Source organism: Rana temporaria, chromosome 5 (genome assembly GCF_905171775.1).
Source record: "Rana temporaria chromosome 5, aRanTem1.1, whole genome shotgun sequence".
Lineage (NCBI taxonomy): Eukaryota > Metazoa > Chordata > Amphibia > Anura > Ranidae > Rana > Rana temporaria.
The window spans coordinates 205,418,264-205,439,082 of record NC_053493.1 but is presented as its reverse complement, the minus strand read 5'-3'; the positions used below and the strand labels follow the sequence as shown (position 1 = coordinate 205,439,082).

General features: G+C 40.9%; 1 protein-coding gene across 1 annotated transcript in view; it reads right to left on the bottom strand.

The window, feature by feature from the left end:
* LOC120940565 (dynein heavy chain 5, axonemal-like) overlaps nt 1-20,819 on the bottom strand; it is a 445,728-nt gene that overhangs the window by 261,672 nt on the left and 163,237 nt on the right. The window contains exons 35-36 of the mRNA XM_040353506.1: nt 11,458-11,657; nt 9,949-10,102 (exon numbers count right to left, since the gene is read on the bottom strand). Of these exons, the coding sequence (XP_040209440.1) occupies nt 9,949-10,102; nt 11,458-11,657 (354 nt within the window). The remainder of the gene's footprint in view (nt 1-9,948; nt 10,103-11,457; nt 11,658-20,819) is intronic.

The following is a 20,819-nucleotide window of genomic DNA, read 5'->3' as shown; positions in this document are numbered from 1 at the left end:
GGGGGAACCCATGCCGGTTTTTTATTTAAAAATTGGCGTGGAGTTCTCCCTCTCGGGAATGCATACCAAATGCTGATGCTAGAATTGGCAGGAATCCAAGTCGGATCTCCCGTCGCTTCTATGACGGCTTTGTCTCCATCGCGGCTAGCCAGCTCGGCGCTGGCTCCCGCGATGGGGCTCGTAGGTGCTCAATCTTGCCGAGAAAGGGAGCGAGATTGACACAATATCGCGGTCACCCACTGTAAGTACTCTTAGCTTTTCATTTGCCAATTTTAGAACCACATAGAAAAACCCCTGAAATTAATACACAAAAGTGACTATATGGTGGTTGCTTTTACACAAGAATATGCAAGCCCTTCACCTGTTATTACCTAGACCTGCAGAAAGCTCAGTCAAAACTTGAGGCCTCATTCACATCAGATTTTAACCAATATAAATCTGCACTCCAAAAATACAATTCCAGCCTCCTCACTGCCAAGCAAACCTATTTTATCACTCTCATTAACAAATTATCATTCTGTCCCCGTCAACTCTTCTCTACGTTTAACGCTCTACTTTGTCCTCCACTGCTTCCACCCACTAACTCACTCACTGCCCAGGAGATCGCCAATCACTTCAAAACAGAAGATTAATACAATTTGCGAGGAGAACTCTGCTGTTCAGATACCCTCCACGCTTTACACTTCATGCCCACAGGTACAATCATCACTTCCCTCTTTCAACCCCACTACTATAGACAAGGTTGTTAAAATACTTGCCAACATCCATCTTACCACCTTCTGGCTCTATTCTACAATCACTAACCCACATCTTCAATCTCTCCCTCTCTTCTGGCATCTTTCCCAACTCTCTAAAACATGCACTAGTGCTGCCCCATACTTAAAAAGCCCTCACTGGACCCATACAATTTTAAAAACCTATGCCCTATTTCCTTGCTCCCTTTTGATCCAAACTCCTTGAATGTCTGGTCTACATCTGACTGAGCGACCACCTTGCTGATAATAGCCTTCTTAATCCCCTTTCAAACGATCTACTAATGGCCAAAACCAATGGACATTACTCCTGGACCTCTCTGCTGCCTTTGATATGGTTGACCACCCTTTCCTCCTCCAAAAACTCTATGCCTTTGGTCTCCATGACTGTATTCTTTGGTGGCTCTCTTCCTACTTATCCAACCGCACATTTAGCGTTATTTAAAATTCCACTTCCTTCTCTCCTCTTCCTTTCTCTGTTGGGGTCTCCAAGGGATCTGTTCTTGGACCTCTCCTATTTTCAAATATACACCTCCTCCCTGGGTCCGCTGATATCCACCCATGGCTTCCAATACCACCTCTACTCTGATGACACTGTCTCCTTATGTATCACCAATTTACCAACAGATACAGTTTATCAGTCTAGATGTCACACCACTTCCTCAAACTCAATCTATCCAAAAACCAAACTAATCATTTTTCCTCCCCCATGTGCCCCCTTCCCTGATCTATGTGTCAAAATCGATGGCACAACTATAAGCCCAGCATGCAAAGTTCCTAGGTGTAGTCCTGAACTCTGAACTCTCCTTCAAGCCCCACATCCAATAACTGTCCAAATCTTGCCACCTCTGCAGCATCTAAAAAAAACGCCCCTTTCTTGACATAACAAACCTCTTAATTCACTTCCTGGTCATCTCTTGCCTCAACTACTGCAACTCCCAAGTAAGCTTGTGTTGAAATTGAAACTCGATATGAGGAACTCGCATAACCAATGTGTCTGGGCTGACATGAAATCAAATGTGATTTTTACATATATTCTAAGTGACATAATAGTTTGCTTAGCTACAGATATGTAAATAGTTCTAAATATATGTATCATTATAATTGGTTAATTGAATAAGTAAAGTTAACTTGTAATTTGAACATGTACCCCTTATTGGTGGAAAATTATTAATAACGCCCATATGCTGTGTATTTAAAGCGGGAGTTCACCCAAAAATCAACTTTCTGCAGTTAGATCCAGAATACTGCTGACGTCTTTTTTTTTTTTTGGTACTTATCGTTTTAGCAGTATTTCTTCTATGGCTCCGAGCGGGGATTACTTCCTGGTATAGGCGTTCCCGAAGACAAGCAAGTTGATTGACAGCCTTCGATAGCGCGTCACGGCTTCCGAAAATACACACGAGTGACACTCTGCAATTTACGGCGCCTGCGCAGTCAGCTCTACACGGCAGGCGCAGGCGCCGTAAACAGCCAAGTGTCACCTCGGCTATTTTCGGAAGCTGTGACACGCTATCGAAGGCCGTCAATCAACTTGCTTGCCTTTGGGAACGCCCATTCCCCGAAGGATTCCCCGCTCGGAGCCATAGAAGAAATACTGCTAAAACGATAAGTACCAAAAAAAAAAAAGACCAGCATACTGCAGCTGTCAGCAGTATGCTGGATCTAACTGCAGAAAGTTGATTTTTGGGTGAACTCCCGCTTTAACATCCTGTACAAGCCAAAAATAAACAAACAGTGTGTAGACTTGATCTGTGTTGGTCATTATTATTATATACCCTGTTCCCTGCACAGATCTGGGTGTGGCTAATGGAGTGATGCCAGCAATAAGGTAATGTAATTAGACGATAATAGGGTGAAAGTCAGAACTAGTTGTTATAGGTTAAAGGAATCCCCCTAACAGCCAGTGTGAACTGGAAATGAGGGGGAAAAGAGCTGCAGACATTCACAGCGCTGGATCGAATGAGGCCTCAGGTAAGAGGGAGGGGGGATGCGAATACTTCAACATTGTTTTACTTTAATGCAAGAAATGCATTAAGGTAAAAAAGGTTTAGGCTTTACAACCACTTTAATCTGTTAGGAATCTAACTAACCTTCTGCCATTAAACCGCTTCATGGCAGACAGCAAAACAAACCCAGTTTAGAGTTGTCTCCTGAACATTAGCCATTCAGAAAGTAAACCAAATATTCCAGAAAGTAAACCAAATATTGTCACCTGAACTTTGGAATGTGTAAGTACATATCATTGCAACTACTCAGTGCTCTTTAGGTGAATTATACCTTGTTTTTTATTTTTTTAGAATATATTGGTCCTTCATTTGGTATTAAATGGTAATTGATAGCGCATGATCTCAGGGTTCTCCTGGCTCTTGATCCTTAGTACAAGACCAGGAGCTGTCGGTGATAGCTTGGTCTCTCTGCTGGGAGCATGCCAAGAAATGCGCTTCCAGCATGAACGACAGTGCACATATACAGTATATGGTATCTCAGAAGAAGACCCCGCCAAGAAGCCACATACTGTATCTGAGGCCAGCATAAACAGGTTAATATTTCCCAGTCATATAAATTAAACCTAAAAGGTCAGCCAAACTTGGTTTATGCTTTGGAATAGGGAAGAGTTAACATTTGTCTCTTCACTGTGAACATGTTACCTTAGGGCAGTGGTCTCAAAGTACCGGCCCGCGGACCAGTTATAAATGGCCCCCAGGCAGGGCAGAAGTGGGGGGAGCAAAAAAAAAAAAAAAAATTTTTATTTTTTTTGTGAGCTGGCGCTATTTGGTGGTGAGCCGTTGGTATTACAAGTTATTACCACCAGATGTGAGCTGGCGCCATCTGGTGGTGGCCGTTGGTATTACAAGTTAAGCATTACAAGTTAAACATCAATTCTAATGTCATTTTACACTATTTTCACTGCCATCTTCTTCCCTCTAATTAGAACCCCCAAACATTATATATATTTTTTATCCTAACACCTTAGAGAATAAAATGGCGATCGTTGCAATACTTTCTGTTACGCCGTATTTGCGCAGCGGTCTTACAAGCGTACTTTTTTTGGAAAAAATTACACTTTTTTTTAATTAAAAAATAAGACAACAGTAAAGTTATCCCCATTTTTCTAAATATTATGAAAGATAATGTTACGCCGAGTAAATTCATACCCAATATGTCACGCTTCAAAATTGCGCCCGCTTGTGGAATGCCGACAAACTTTTTTACCCTTTAAAATCTTCATAGGCGACGTTTAAAAAAATCTACAGGTTGCATGTTTTAAGTTACAGAGGAGGTCTAGTGCTAGAATTATTGCTCTCGCTCTACCAATCGCGGCGATACCTCACATGTGTGGTTTGAACACCATTTACATATGCGGGCGCTGCTCGCATATGCGTTCGCTTCTGCACGCAAGCTCGTCGGGACGGGGTGCGTTTTCTGGCTCCTAACTTTTTTAGCTGGCTCCTAGATTACAAGCAAATTTGTCAAACCCTGACTTACACCAGTGCAGGTGGTAATAATGCGCTCGCTGACACTAGTGCTGGGGGTTAATAATGTGTTCGCTGACACCAGTACTGTTGTTTTTGAAGTTTGAAAGTTTGCATGCGGCCCCCCATGGCATATGAAAACTTGTCTTGTGGCCCTCAGGTAATTTGAGTTTGAGACCCCTGCCTTAGGGGTATGGGTATCCCCAAGACAGAAAGAAACAGGCAGCAATTAAAACATTGTCAGAAGTAATAAGCTTTCCCCACTTTACCTGAAATAAAAAATTTTCTTGGTCTCTGACCCTATTAAGAAATGTTTCTCAAATTAGTTAAAAAAGCAAGGGTGCAGAATGTCCACTTTGTGGCAGAACTTGGTGATGAAAGCTTATGGTATGGATCTTGGGGGGGCCGAGTATTTCAGCTCAGGAGGGGGCAAAAGGGTAAGAAGATTTTTGAGTTTCCTTACCCTTTATACATATTGTTGTCTGTTATGAATTCCCACTGGCCACTTCTCCCTGTAAAACTCCATCTAATAAAGTCCAATGCATTTTGCCATGCAATATTTACAGTAACAACCTTGCACAACTGCTAGAATTTAAAAGGCTTCAATTTTAATGACAATGTTCTAACAAACATTAATTTAATTCTCATAAATCTTAGCTTTTTGATATAAATTCTTGGATTTGCAAAGGTTGTATTTCATAGATGTAGTCATTTGGAAATATGTTGTAACCATACATACACTTCAAAGGGGCTTTATCAGTTTCTTGCGTATTAACATCTGTTCATACATTCACACAAATATATTATAGATGCAGTAACCAAGGCAACTTATATCTTTCTTGACAATCACTGGCACAAGAGACATCTACCCTTTGTTCACTGCTGTGTCATGGGCTGTTCCTACAGCGATAACATGTGTGACCGTGCTTACTATTCATATACTCTTTTTTCCCTTCCCTCTATACTAGGGCTAAGCCAGAAATGTAAACATTTGCTGCCAGCGTATACTTTGTATACACTGGTTGCTCCAAAAGAATAAAAATAGCATTTGCATTCATTTGAAAACATTTTAAACATAGCAAAATGCACAAAAGTGTACACAATTTCTAGTCTCAGTGGTGTAAAGATCCACTAAGTGGAGAATTATGTCCTTGTGCATTCTGTTTTTCACAAATTGAATACATCTCATTCTCTTTCATTTTAACGTTCACTAATTATAAAGAGCATCTATAATGTATATAACGCATACAGTATGTATAATTATAACATATCTATGACTAATTTGGTCCAACTAATCCAATTGTGTTTCTCTCTGTACTTTTACACATTCTGCTGTAACTAAAGTAAAACTCCAGGAACAAAAGAGGCCATTATTCCCACTGTCTTTTCGATTATTTAAAATAATTAGCAGTTGTATTTAAATAGATAATATAAGCATCTGAATATAAGGCTCCTTTCACAACGAATGTCGCTGATCCCCGTTAAGCAGGTGGATGACAGGTCTGTCTTCGCTCACTGTGCAGAGTAAACACGGACACAGTTCCACTCTCCTCTATGGGGAAATCGGATGGAAACTGACCATCTTTCCATTTTCATTTGTTCCTATGCGATCCGCCAGACGGATGGAAAATAGGACCACCATTCATCTGGATTTTGTGGGCAGATTCAGATCGGACAGCGGCCAACATCTGCCGATCCATAGGGGAGACAGCAAGGTTCAATCAGGTCCACCTGGAAAAACTGGCAGGTGGACCTGATCGGACAGCCAATGTGAAAGGGCCCCTTTAAAATAAGCATATTTTTATATCTGAACAACAGGGATGCTAATGAGAGTGGAAGTACCGTTAACCATTTATGCATTGCACAGCATTATCAATCTGGGGAACGTGTGACTATGCTGGCAAAAGGCAGGATCAAAGTGGTGACCCCAAAAGAAGGGTGATGGTCTTTTATTATTCCATCAGCAACCTGGGGGCAGCTCAGTGACCAAGTTATATTACCTAAAGTAACAGAGTGAGGGTTAGACCCTCTGAAGTTTTTAATGCTCATTGTGTCTCCATTAGGAAGATACACCCCTGATTGTACTGATGACAGTCCCCATTAAAAGGGATAAGGAAAAACCTTCCACTGGGGACGCTTGTTCCAGGAACTGTCTGGAATTCCCCTCACTAAGATTTTCTCCAACTTCTTTTCTTGTGCCAGAGACGCAACAGGAAGGGAAATGTCCCCAATGGGATACAACAACAAAAAAAACTTGGCAGGGGTTATAACTCTTCTCTACTCCATCTAAAAACGAAATGAAAATGTTTTAGCTGCAGTGGGAAAAAAACAAGATCGCTGTCCCAGCTGTAATGTCCGTCAGGAGGTACCATGCTCACAAGACTGGCTGAACATAATCAACAGCCTTTTGGCAGTTTGGACATGTTTAAAAACAGCAGTGGCACCAATGTAATTTCATTTTATATACTTTAAAATTTAAAATGTTTGCTTTCTAATTAGCATATTTTTATTTAAAATACATAAATATAATGCAGCATTGAAAAATTTATTTATATATTGTTTTGGTACATAAAGCTATGAATATTTGACCAATGGACTAAAAGCTTTGTGTATTTAAGAGCTTTCAGGGAAAAAATGGATATAGTGTTAGCTCAAGCTGGACTGCAATGGTGGACTTCAACTCTACAGCATGTGCCCATTTAAAGAACTCTGAGGCTGATTTACTACATGAGCTGGGAATTCTCACTCCTTTTCCTTAATGTGAAAAGCAAACAGGTAAATCGGAATTTGCCTATTGCTTGGTTTAATAATTAGAGTGAACATACACTAAATTTTTTTGAGTGACTATTTCTAACTCCCTTAGCTCAATTGCATGTTTTTGGTTGATTTTTCTATTCAAACATTTTACTTATATTTGAAGATAAAACCAAATAATTGTTTTAGGGGTTGCCTGTATATCTCAGTTTTACTCTTATGATGATATTTTCTTGCTAAATGTTTGTATTGAACAAACCTGCAATTAAAAAAAAAAAAAAGAAGAATTACCGTATTTTTCTCTCCATAAGACGCACTCCCCCCCCCCCCCCCCAAAAAAAATGGGGGAAAATGTCCCTGCGTCTTATGGAGCGAATACTGACCAGGTTTCCCCCCCGTCACTGCCGCTAGCTTCCGCCGCTATGTCTCGATAGCCGGCTGCTGTCTCCCGCAAGCCTTGAAATCTCCTGGCTAAGCCTGTCACTCACAGAAGACAGCAGCCCCAGTGGCCGAATGGAGTACTGCCGCTCCTGCTGCTCTTTCTTCTATCTGAGCGACAGGCGGATATGATGACGTCCTCGCCAGTCGCCGGGCACAGGTCAGGCTGTATTCTTAATGGGCACCAGTCAGGCTGTATTCTTAATTGGCACAGGTCAGGCTTATTTCTTAACCTCCCTGGCGGTATGATTCTGTCTGGAATTACGTACCAAAAGCGGTACAATTATTTTGCAAGGAAATTTGGCGCTTTATACTGTAGGTCTGTAATTTTTAGGAATAACTCACCTAAATCTGACCAAACAAGAGTCTAGTAGGCATCCCGGGTATGACATTTTTTTAAAAAACAAAATTATAAATTATAATATAATAAATAATTAAAAATAATTATAACAAATAATAATATAATTATAATAAAAATTATTCAATAATGTAATCAACTCAAAATCACTGAAATTTGCTCAGTTGCAGAATTGTCGCTGTCATTATTATTATTTTTTGTATGACGAATTTCCCCACAAATCGCTATCGCACAATTCTGCAAGTGATTATAATTTATTATCGCTGTTTTCTAGCTGATCTAAAACCATTTTTGACATAAAGGGACACTTTTGGACAATCTACAGTTTTCAGGCAGAAAAAAACAGTTTTTATTATATAAAAGTACATGCAGGGCACTGGGCAGACCACTAGGGACAAGGGGGGTGTGTATTTTTTACATACAGTACTGTAATCTATAAGATTACAGTATACTGTATGTATAGTGTTTGTTTACTTTTTTGAATTTGGCGCCGTTCTCCGCTCCCGTGCGTCGTAACGTCACAGGGAACGGAGATCGGCGGCACACGGGGAGACTGTGAATCGAGCGAGGAGGACCCGCTTGCTCACACAGCGGGGTGGCATCGCTGGATCCAGGGACAAGGTAAGTAACTTGCCTGTTGATTCAGTGAGCAGGTAAGGCGCGCCGCTGCACACTCTGCACGTCCACCCCGAGTGTGACTCGGGGATACCGATCCTAACATTGAAAACTTACCCCGAGTCATGCTCGGGTTTACCGCTAAGGGGGTTAATGGGCACAGGTCAGGCTGCATTTCATGGCACTGGTAAATATTTTAGTACACTATTTGGTTCAGAATATTTTTTTCTTGTTTTCCTCCTCTAAAACCTAGGTGCGTCTTATGGAGCGAAAAATACGGTACTTCTTTGGGTCTGTTTACAGTTGTTCATTTCCTGCTGTAAAAAAACGATTTTACTGCATAAAACCCATTCGAAGTAGAAATCCTATTAATTCCTATGAAGCCTCGTACACACGATCGGTTTTCCCGGCAGGAAAACTGCCAGGAGAGCTTTTGGCCGGGGAAAACCGGACATGTGTATTGCTTCCTTGCAGTTTTCCCATCAGGAAAACAGTCGGGAATCCCGGCGGGAAAATGGAGAACCTGCTCTCTATTTTCCCATCGGGATTCCTGGCGTTTTTTTCCCCACCAGATCTACTACTTACCTATGGGAAACACTGCGAGGCAGTGCCGATGGAGCATACACACGGCCGGGATTCCCGTCCAAAGCTATATGGCAGTTTTCCTGCCGGATTCTCTGCTTTCCCCTTGGTTTTCTTGACTTTTTACCGCCGAGAAAACCAAGCGTGTGTACAGTGCTTGAGTGTTTTTAAAGGAAAACTTTACATGCGCATTCACCCTTACATGTGTGCATTACCATACACACTGTAGTTCACGCATAGGCGAGAATGAACCCTAAAAATTGTTATATACCTATCAATATTAAAAAGTATAGCCTATGCTAAAAATAGGATTCCCTGGCCCTATATGTAACAATCCCAAAAAGAACTAGGTCACCAAATCAAGTGTGCCAAAATGAAGATTTCCCGTCTCTTATGCTGCGTACAGACGATCGGAAATTCTGACAACAAAACCGTGAATTTTTTTCCGACGGATGTTGGCTGAAAAACTCGTCTTGCATACACATGGTCGCACAAATGTTGTCGGAAATTCCGAACACCAAGAACGCAGTGACGTACAAGATGTACAACGGCACTATTAAAAGGAAGTTTACGCGGCATAACTGTCCTGTGACCAACCCAAAATGCGGGATTTTCTTTTACTTTCACTCTTGATAATAGAAAACTGGACAAATAGAGAGGATGAATCTCCCCTAATGAGGGCAGAGGTAGCAATAAAAACCGTTGTTCTATTCCCTCTCCACTATGTCCAGAAAAAAATAAAAATGTGCCTTTAGTTATACTTTAGGCTTCCGCAGGCCCTGTAGAAGCATGACATATTAATTTGACACGTCATCTTTGATCTTAAGTATGTCAGCATCCAGGGCTACTTTTCACTTGGTGTTTCCTTTTCTTCTTTGGTGTTCTGTGCACCTGTACTTGAAGTCACCTGATTGCAGTGCCAATGCCACCTTCTGGATTTGCATATAACAAATATTGTTCAGACAGTACACACCTGAGGTAGTTGCTTTGCAATGTCACCACCAACAAACACAGCTTCCAGGTAAATCCAGAGGTTCTGCACATTAAGCCAGCTCTCTATGATCTCTGTTGTGTTGGATAACTTATGCACCCATTGTTGTATGGTTGGCTTAAATGGTGCATTATACCTGTTAAACAAAAATGTCATAAATGATTAAAGAATTATGTAGAGGATTTTTACATGCACATACTGTAAGTCAGTAGATACCCTTGGTCCAAAGGAATCTCAGGTTAATTGGTAATCATGACTGAATTAAGGCTGGACATAGATGACTTTGTTTTCTTCACTCAACCAGTCAATTGAACTAAAAAATTGACCCAATTCACCCATACACACATTTGAGGTGGATAGAGGAATTCTTCCCACTGTGTCATTATATTGTGATAGTGGGGAGACATTCCCGCCATCAGATCCTCCTGTCCAGGGGTCCCACGGCTGCTCCACGCAATAGCTAGCCCCCTCTGGGAAGCGTTCTCCCGAGGGGGTTACCTTCCAGGCGCACTCCTGTGTAATACATTTGGAGTACATAGCCGCATCATTGGATTTGATTGACAACAGTGAGAGCCAATGGCTGCGCTTCCATCAATCTATCCAATGAAGAGCCAAAAAGCCGTGGGGAGAACAATGTGGGGACGCTCTCATGGAAGTTCGGGGCTCAGGTAAGTAAAACGGGGGTTCGGGGGGGCCAGAGAGTGCAAGGTTTTTTTTTACCTTAATGCATAGGATGCATTAAGGTGAAAAAACACAAGGCTTTACAACCTTGTGTAGCATAGCAGTAAATGTTTTTGTGTGAGATTTCATATACTCCTGTATAACAAGCGATACATGAATAGTTTAGTCAACATATTAGCCCCGTCCAGGAAAGGAAAGATCTATCATTTACTTGAAAATAATTTTATATTAGAAAAAAATAAAAGAATGATGGGGTTGGATACATTTCAACATGTTTGTGTTCCTAATTCCAAGCATTTCATAAACATTGATCAGATCTGTACACAGGAATAGAGGTGTCACATAAATGTCAGCTAGTGATAAGTGTACTATTGTTTAGATGCTCTTAACCTGCTGGGAGTTTTACAGTTTTTATCTCTATGTCTGTCCATTTAAAAGCCATTTTATCGATAGGATAGATCCACATTTAAAATGTAACATTAATGTTACAAAGGTCTGCGGTGTGTGCTCCTATTTATGATCGCAGAAATGAAAACTGTAAAGCTTAGATTACACGGAAAATGCTCAACGAGGAAAAATAAAAAGTGCAAAAAATGTTTGCATACAATGGCAAATATTTAACAGCATACCTTAAAGTACCTGCATAGGCCAAACAAAACACTCCAAAGAGATTCAGGTCCACATTTAAGCCACGGAAATTTTTAAAATTGTCTAGAACGGCTTCCACACGTTGTCCTATATTATTTTATCAAACACTCTGCACTAATAGGATAAATATTGGGACAAATGCTTTAGTGGTTATCCGTTTACCTATTACTCATAATGGACCCCAATATCATGAGACTGTCTTCCATCAGAGCGATTTTCTCAGAGGTATCTGACCCTTTCAATAGCAGTTCACCTCTTGTCTTGAACTGGGCAAAAGTGAATATATGGGCACTCCATTCATTAATGACATTTTTCAGTTTTGCTTCAATGTCTTTTTCTTTGACAGCACTGATGCATATGTCCTACAAGGAAAACAAAATAAGACAGGAATAAAATCTTCACATTTCTTACCAATACAACTTTGAGTCCAATGGTTTAATGATTTAAACATCTGTCCAGCTGAAGTATGGTGTAAAAAATCACAAATGGTATATGTTTTCAAAAAACCTACTTCTCATGACTTGGTCACCACTCCACATTGATGATAATTGTTTTCTATGTGCTTTGCTCACACTATAGAGCATAGGCTATAAAGAGTGTATGTATCGTGGGATGAGGGGGTGGTCTGAGCTTCTAAAACATGTTTCAGCTTTTGTGATATGCGCTTCTCTTTCTTCACTAATGCTCCGTTCACATCTAAGTGAGAGTTTGTGCATTAATGCATATTTTACTGTGACAATATGTGTGGCATTAGGGCAGATCATTCATTTGAAGGGGCTGCCCAATGCACTGAAACTGCACCAAAGACATGCACCAGAACACGATACTTTATTACCATGTGTTCCGGTGCACTAGCAAAGTGCATTGAGGTGCCATTAAGAATGAATGCAACTACAATAAGGACACTCATTTTTTGAGCATTGTGGAAATGCACAAGATTTTTATACACATTCCCTTGTGCAGATGTGAAAGGAGCCTTAAAGTATATCTAAACAAAACATTTAGTTTTCATTTAAGATAGACCAAGGAATGGTAAAAATTCCTCCTCTCTGTTCAAACTGCGGCTCTTAGCTTGCCTTTGTTCAGCTCTAGGTGAGCTATTCCTCCCACTGATTCAAGGCACTATTCCTTCCACGGGCACCAACAATAGGACATAATTCCTACCATTGACACCAGTGATGGGACACTATTTCCCTTATACTAATGGGGCACTATTCCTCCCACTAACACCAATGATGGGGCATTGTTTATCCCCATTGACATCGGTCATTTTCTGCTTACACTGGCCATAGTTCGGCCCCCCTTCAAAGTCTTAAGTAAACTGACACTTTGGTTGGAAAGTTTGAGGAACCCTGCTATAGACAAAAAGAACAATTTTTCCAATATGAGGGAAATGACTAATTAAGATGGCTGTATACGGGTAGAATTTCAAATGAAAATTCCTAGGAAAATAATATTCTAAGAAAGTTTGTGCATTTTTCTAATCATTGGTGGGTTAAACTGAGTTACTGTAGTTACAAAAAAAAAATCAAAGGAGCAGGTTTGAAATGTTTTTTCTAATTAATGAATTTCTAACAGTGTTTGGAGTCCATTCATTCTAAAATCAACTGTTCATGCAAATTGAATCTTTCAAATTACATTTGAAAGTTCTGAGAATTTCCATATGAATTTCTTAAGACTTTTCCTAACAATTGTTGTTTAAAATTCAATTGTCACTGGAACAAGAGCACCCACTGGAAGATTTCCTTCTATTCCTATTTCAGAGACAACTCAAAGTTTTGGATTACCCATTACTTTCAGGCCCCGTACACACGACCGACGAACTCGTCGTAAATGAAACATCGTTTTCCTCGACGAGTTACTTGTCAGGCTTGTGGAGAAACTTAACAACCTTTCTTTGCGTACACACTGTCAAGACCAAATCACCTCGTTCTCAAACGCGGTGACGTACAACACATACAACGGCAGGGGAAGTTTGATTCCACTGGCACAACCCTTGGGGCTGCTTTTGCTAATCTCATGTTACTGCGTGTTAAGTAAAAGTTTGGTAAGAGACGATTTGCACTTTTCAGTCTGTTACAGCGTGACAAATGTGTTATCTTCATTACGAACGCTACTTTTACCAAAGATGCGCTCCCGTCTCATACTTTATTCTGAGCATGCGTGGGTTTCTAAGCATACACACGAACGTGTTTCTCGTCAAAAACCAGCCCGACGAGGAACACGACTAGGAAATTGAGACTCCCGTCGAAGAAAAAGAGAACTTGTTCTCTTTCTTTCTCGTCGAGTTCCTCGACAGTTTTCTTGATGTTTTCCTCAAAAGAATCCATCAAGAAACTTGGTGGCAGAGCTTTTTTGCCGAGGAAAACGGTCGTGTGTATGTTTTTCATACACACGACCGTTTTCCTCGGCAAAAAAGCTCTGCCACCAAGTTTCTTGATGGATTCTTTTGAGGAAAACGGTCGTGTGTACGAGGCCTCAGTCCCAGCGACATTGGAATCTCCCATCCCTTGAAAAATAGAAAGAGTGTGCCTCCCTAGAGGAGACACAAACAGTAATAAAAACCTGATTGGATTTTTAACATACTCAAATAAAAACAAAGAAATGTTTTCACTTTAGATGTGTTTTTTTTTTTTTTTTCACAAAGAGTCTTTATTGGGTGAATAATAAAGCATAATACATCAAACACTTACAGAAGCACAATAACTGTGAAGGATTGTATACATCAAAAAAATGAACAATCATAAAGAGGTTGCAAATAATCAATTTCATAAAGGCATATATGTAGCAAAAGTGCCTTCATTATAGAACTAAGATGAGGGAATATAGTTGCTTGGTCAAGCAAATTTGTGAAGGGGGGGGGAATGGGGACAGGAGGGGGAGGGGGAGGGAAAGAGAGAAAAAATAAAAGGTTAGAAGTCCTGAAATGTTTCAATATCTACTCCTATCTATAACTTTATTTTATAATAGATTTGTAATGTTGAGAGTCTTTGAATGTTGACCAGTTAGACCAGGTTGCGTAGAATTTAGTAATTCTTTCATGGGAAATACTAATGAGTTCCTCAACTTTTTCCATGCTATTTATTCTCCTAAACCACTCAGCTTTTGTTGGAGTGTTAGAAGACCGCCAGTGAGAAGGGATATAGTGCCGTGCTGCATTAATCATGAACATGGGGAGTGATTTCAAATACTGATTGTTATGCAACGAACTGAAATGTAATAGATACTGGGCCGGGGTAAAGCTTAGGTTTGACGATGTTACTAATTTAACTGTTTCATGTACCGATACCCAGAAGGACTGAATTAGAGGACATGACCACCAAATGTGTAGCATAGAGCCCTCCTCTCTTTTACATCTCCAACATCTGTCAGACACCAGGGGTGAAATTTTATGAAGAAATGTAGGGGTTCTGTACCATCTGGTGATGATCTTGAAGCCACTTTCTTGTGTGGCCACATTTAGTGATCCTTTGTGTGCGTAAAGATAAATTGTCTCCCAGTCATCTTCAGTCAATTCTATGTCGAGGTCTCTTTCCCATGCTTTACAGGATGAGCTGGAGAAGTCATTGTCGTCTTCAAATAGAGAGTTGTAAACAGTCGAGATAATATGTCTGTGTGGGGATGTTTTAGTGCAGAGATTTTCTAGCGAAGTGAGGGGTCTTCTCCAGTGAAGGATGTTCTCGTTATTGGTTAAAAAGTATCTAATTTGAATATAATTCCATTGAGATAAGAGGGACAGATTGATATCTTTTAAGATGTCTTCTCTAGAGAGTAATTTCCCATGTTTAACAAAGTGTTTTTCTAGGATCTCTTTGTATGGCCATTGATGTGTTGGAAACGATTTTTCCATGCCTGGGGGAAAGTCAGGGTTGTGTTGTAGCGGTGTAAGGGGGCTGAGCCATGGAGACTGATTTTTTACTTTAAAAGTATTACGGAAGCTTTTGAGTGTAGGTCCAATAAGTGGATGTGTTTTTAGGAAGTTTGGGTGATACTTAGGGTTGATCCATGGTAAAGTTTTTAGCTCATGAGGGTATTGCGCTTGTTCTAGGGAGACCCAGTCTTTCACTGTGTGATGTATATTCCAGTCTACAATTCTCGTCAGTAGGGCAGCTTGATGGTACTTCCTAAGGTCGGGTAGGGCAATTCCACCTCTGCTCTTGGGTAAAATTAGTCGCGAGAATTTGATTCTAGGGGATTTACCCCTCCAAATGAATAAGGAGCAAGCTTTTCTGAATGCGGCGAAAAATGACAAGGGGATTTTGATTGGGATTGTCTGCATAATATAGAGAAACCTTGGTAGAATGGTCATTTTAATCAGGGAGGCTCGACCGAACCAGGATACATTTAGGGCATTCCATCTTTTCAAATCTTCCTGTGTTTCTCTTAGAACGGGTTCGAAGTTGAGGCGGAAGAGGTCTTTCATGTTTGATGAGATTTCAATTCCTAAATATGTGATACTGTGGTTGGCCCACCTAAATGGGAAATTTTTCTTGCATAGTTCTACCTTATCATTGGGTAATGAGATGTTGAGGGCGTTGGATTTGGAGTGGTTGATTTTAAAATTTGACAGTAAGTGGAAGTGTTCTAGATCTTTTAGAAGGTTAGGTATGGAAATATGAGGATTCGAGAGAAAAAGAAGCATATCGTCAGCGAAGGCTGCTATTTTATATGTTTTGTCATGAATCTCGATTCCCACGATGTCTCTATTTGATTTAATTTTATTAAGCAGGGGTTCAAGTGTTAGAACAAATAATAGTGGAGATAGGGGACATCCCTGTCTGGTTCCGTTGCGAAGGTTTTAGGCATTCGATAGGTGGCCATTGACCCTGACTCTTGCTGTTGGATTAGAATACAGGACCTTAATATATGATCTCATTTGGGGCAAAAAACCTATATGTTTTAGTACTGCATCGATAAAATCCCAGGCCACTCTATCGAACGCCTTTTCGGCGTCTAGGGACAAGAAGAACTCCTTGTTTCCGCTTAGAGGTTAGCCAATGATTTATGTTAAGAGCTTTTATTGTATTATCGCGACCCTCCCTACCCGGGATAAATCCCACTTGATCTAAAGAAACTAAAGAAGTTAATAAGGGGAGGATCCTATTTGCAAGGATTTTAGCGTAGATTTTCACGTCTACTTTTATTAAGGAGATAGGCCTGTAATTGGTAACCTGGGTCGCGTCTTTACCTTCTTTGGGTATCACCGTAATGTGTGCTTCTAGAAGTTGTTTGGGGGGGTGTTGTTCTGAGTGAAGAGATTGGAACGTCTTTAAGAACCTCGGTTTCAGTATTTCGGTGAAAGTTTTATAGTATTGTAAGGGTAGGCCGTCCGGGCCTGGGGCCTTGCCTATCTTCATTTCTTTGATAGCTCTGTCAAATTCTGGGCCTGAGATGGGATTTTCTAGTTCTTTTGCAGCATTCCCTGAAATTTGGGGAGGGCCATATTGTTCTAGGAAGTCTTGTATAAGTTTCGCTCTTTTATCTGATTTCTGCTGGCATTTAGGATTGGAAGGAATGTTATAGAGGTTTTGGTAATAAAGTTCAAACTGCTTTGCAATCTCATCATTCGAGGAATGCATCTCGCCTTGTTTGTCTCCTATCTGATGAATGGTGTGAGCGGTTTTCTTGTTTTGAACTGCTTTTGCAAGTAATCTGCCGCATTTATTTCCTTGCTCGTAGTATATCTTGTATCTCAATATATACTGTCTTTTAATTTTCATGTTAAGCTCCTCAGACAGGAGTGCCCTAGTGTGCGTTAGCTCGTCGAGTGTGGAGATTGCCAATGTTCGCTTGTGCGCAAGTTCTAGCTGGTGAATGCGTTCTAACAGGGATCTTATTTTGGATTGTTCTTTTTTTATGCTGGTAATTTTTTTAATAAACTCTCCCCTTATGACACATTTGTGAGCTTCCCATTGTGTAGTCAGTGAAGTATCGTCATTTTCGTTGCGCAAAAAATAATCTTTTAATGTCTCCTTAAACTCTAATGTGTCAGAGGGGTCTTTCAGTACCGCCGTGTTGTCTCCAGGTCTTAGTTATGTTGTTCTTTTCTGGGAAAGTCAGAGTCATGGTTACTGGGTGATGATCTGAGAAAGTCATAGGTTCAATTATTGAGTCCGTCAGAAGTGGAAGGTCAGGCTGTGAGAGGAGGAGGTAGTCGATTCTGGAATATTTTTGGTGTATATTGGAGAAGTATGTGTAGTCCTTAGTCTGAGGGTTCAGGATTCTCCATGTGTCATGAAGCATGAGATCTTTAAATTGAATCTTGATTTGTTTTAGGGCCCTGAATGGTAAACTCGATGAACCATTTGAGGTATCTATAAGAGGATTTAAAGGGGTGTTAAAATCCCCTCCAAAAATAAGGGTTCCTGAGACAAACGTTGTTAAGAGTTCTTTGATTTTGCGGAAGAAGGCTACCTGCCTCACGTTTGGGGCATAGACATTGGCGATAGTAATGGGGTGCTGATTCAGCTTCCCTTTCAGAAAAATATATCGACCTTCAGGGTCAATCAAAGTGTCCACAATTTGGAATGGAGTCCGTCTGGATATCAATACCGAAACGCCTTTTGTCTTACCTATCGGATTGGTAGCGTGGAATGAAGTTGGAAATCTTTTATCTCTTATTGTTGGAATCTTATCAGATTTAAAGTGGGTTTCCTGTATAAGAATGATGTTGGCTTTTCGTCTGGAAAATTCGTTGATAAGTTTAGTTCTTTTTTCAGGGATGTTGAGCCCTTTTGCATTTATGGATGATATTTTAAGCGATAAAGGAACAGAGTGAGCTTTGTCAGGAGGCATTTTGTTGACTTGTGAATATCTAGCTTGGTTGTCTGAGAGACAGACAAAGACAAAAAAAAATAAAAAAAAATAAGGGACAGTGGGGGTAAGGGAATGGAAGCGGAGGGGTAGAGTGTGGGGGGAAAGAACCGGGGATGGATGTAGTCTCACTAATCTATCCTAATTATGAGGGTCCGGTTGGATCAAAGGGTAAAGTGGTAATCACCCCTTGTTTGGGTGCGAGGACTGTATAGAACCTGATGGAGCTATATTAAAGATCGTTTTTTAATTTGTTTTTATCCTTTCCTTTCTATTTCTCTCTATCTTTTCTTTTCAAATCTTATCCTACTTTCTTTTTCTATAACTCCTGGTCAGCCTGGCAGTAGTTACAGGCATTTTGGAGCTGCAAGCATAAATAGAGCAATTGGCCGTTAATTAAACATCTGGGGCATATATAGAGAAGATGTACTAGTAAATATTCCCGCAATCTATGTCTATTCTTTATCTGTGTTTTAAGTGCAAGTCTTGACAGATACTCATGTTTACGATGTGAGGTACATATGAAGCCTATTGTCATGCAAACATTTCAATAACTTGAGAGATAACTTATTTTAAATTAACTATGCAATAATGAAGATCCGCCACTAGATGGCAGTATTGTAACAGAGACATCAAATTTGTCTATAAAGGTGTTAACACCAAAGCTTATAATATGGACTCAAGATAGAGTGCCTCTACCTTCGACGACAATGCAGCTTCAGACACTGTAGGTGACGCTTTCAGAACCCCAATCGTGCTTTCAAACATTAAATCAGGGTGACTTGCACCCCACATAGGTGGCTCCAATGCATTATAAAAAGATATTGAGGCCCTTATCAGGCCAGTATGTAAACTAAGTGTTGAGACATTAGGTGAGTGAAGCTGCATTGCATTTTCCCTGTTCTGTCTATATCTAGATAAACCAAACAATTGAACAAAATGAGCTAATAGTGATCTTCCATACCCTGTGGAAAAAAAGGGTTATATGAAACACACAGAACTATATCTGGCTTCAGATCTTGGGTAAAAAGTATATTAAAAAAGAGAAAAAAAAAAGGGGGGGGGAGGACATATCTGGGACCAAGCCCAAGGAAGCCATGCCCAAGAATTACCACACCTCACCAGTTGGCATCACCTTATGCTACGGTCATATATATGTAAAAGATAGCATTGCTTAATGACCATACCGCAGAGAATATGGGCAGGTTCCAACCACCCTTCAGTGTGTCATGTAGAGGGGTTAAAAAGTTCTCCACATGAGGCAGAATACTGTTATAAATGACATCTTGTATGTATGGGACTTGCAGTCTCCTATAGTCCTACATAAGGAATGAAGTCTTCTCGCTTGTCATGGTGGACTAGTTAGGAGCCATGCTGGATATGCATTGTATCCTGTCTTTTCCAACATTGTCCCTCCTCCAGCTCAATTAGATACAGTGTATAGTTCCTGTATCTGAAACGGTAAAAAAACAAAAAAAAAACAACAACGCTACCTGAGATTGTGGAATGGAGGAGGAGGCTTGTATCAATAGGCGAGGTGATATGTCCTGGTGCTGTTCTGTATATATCTGGCGAAAACTTTGGAAGTACCTGTGTTTCAAACAAACTGAAAAACTTTGGGAGACAGATGGGTATGCCCGTGTATTTCGATTAGGGCATTCAGGAATCATGTGTCCATGTGATCTTGACGATCCATACGATCTTTGCGTCTGGGTGGCGAATCACCTTGATTTCCCCGGGCGTCGTTTCTTTTGTTGCGTTGAGGAGTTGTTGATCTGCGCCGACGGTCTCTGTTTCTTTGTGCTCTTGGCGTGTCACTGCCGGAAACTGCAATCCAGGAGTCATTCGTCATAAAGGAGTCGTACCATTCCGGAACCTCTACCACCGGGATATTCAACATATCGCAGAATGGTCTGATGTCATCGGGTGTGCGCAGGAGCGCGGTATGTCCCCTCCATGTCGCTGATAGGCAGAAAGGAAATTTCCATCTATATGGAATTCCCCTGGTGCGAAGCTGATCCGTCATCGGGCGTAGAGCCCTGCGTTGCCTCAGCGTGATATTTGACAAGTCCTGGAATAATTTTATTTCAATCCCATTAAAGATTATTCTGTTTTTTTCTCTTGCTTTTTTGAGGATAGCTTCCTTCAGCGGAAAGTTCACTAGACAGCATATTATGTATCTTGGCGGGTCATTATCTCTTCCCCTGGGTCTGAGGGCTCTGTGTATCCGCTCATATTCAATAGGGGATTCTAGAGGTCTGTCAAGCACATCATTGAATATTGCTGTAGCCGTTTGTTCAACAGGGTTCTGGTCTGCCATTTCAGGGACCCCCCTAATTCTTATATTATGGCGCCTCCCCCTATTGTCCAAATCTTCTAGGTGGCGGGTGATTTCAATCAAGTGGGTCAGATGCATGTCAGTGTGCCTTTGTACCTGTTTGATAGCCTCTGCATTTCTTTTAGTGGCCTGTTCAGTCGCCCCTGTCTTTGCAGCAATGCCCTGAATGTCAGCCCTGATCTCTGTGATGGCTGCAGAGAATGAGGCCTTAATGTCGCTTGCCATAGCCTGCAGGTTTGCCTGCAGGTCGGTGAGGCTGAGGGCTTGTGGGGGCTGTAAGGGAGGAGTATGGGGGCTCTGGGTCCCGCTAGCGGCGATCGCGCCGCTCGTATTGAGGCCTGGAGCGCCGTGCGGGCCGGAAAGTTTAGGCGAG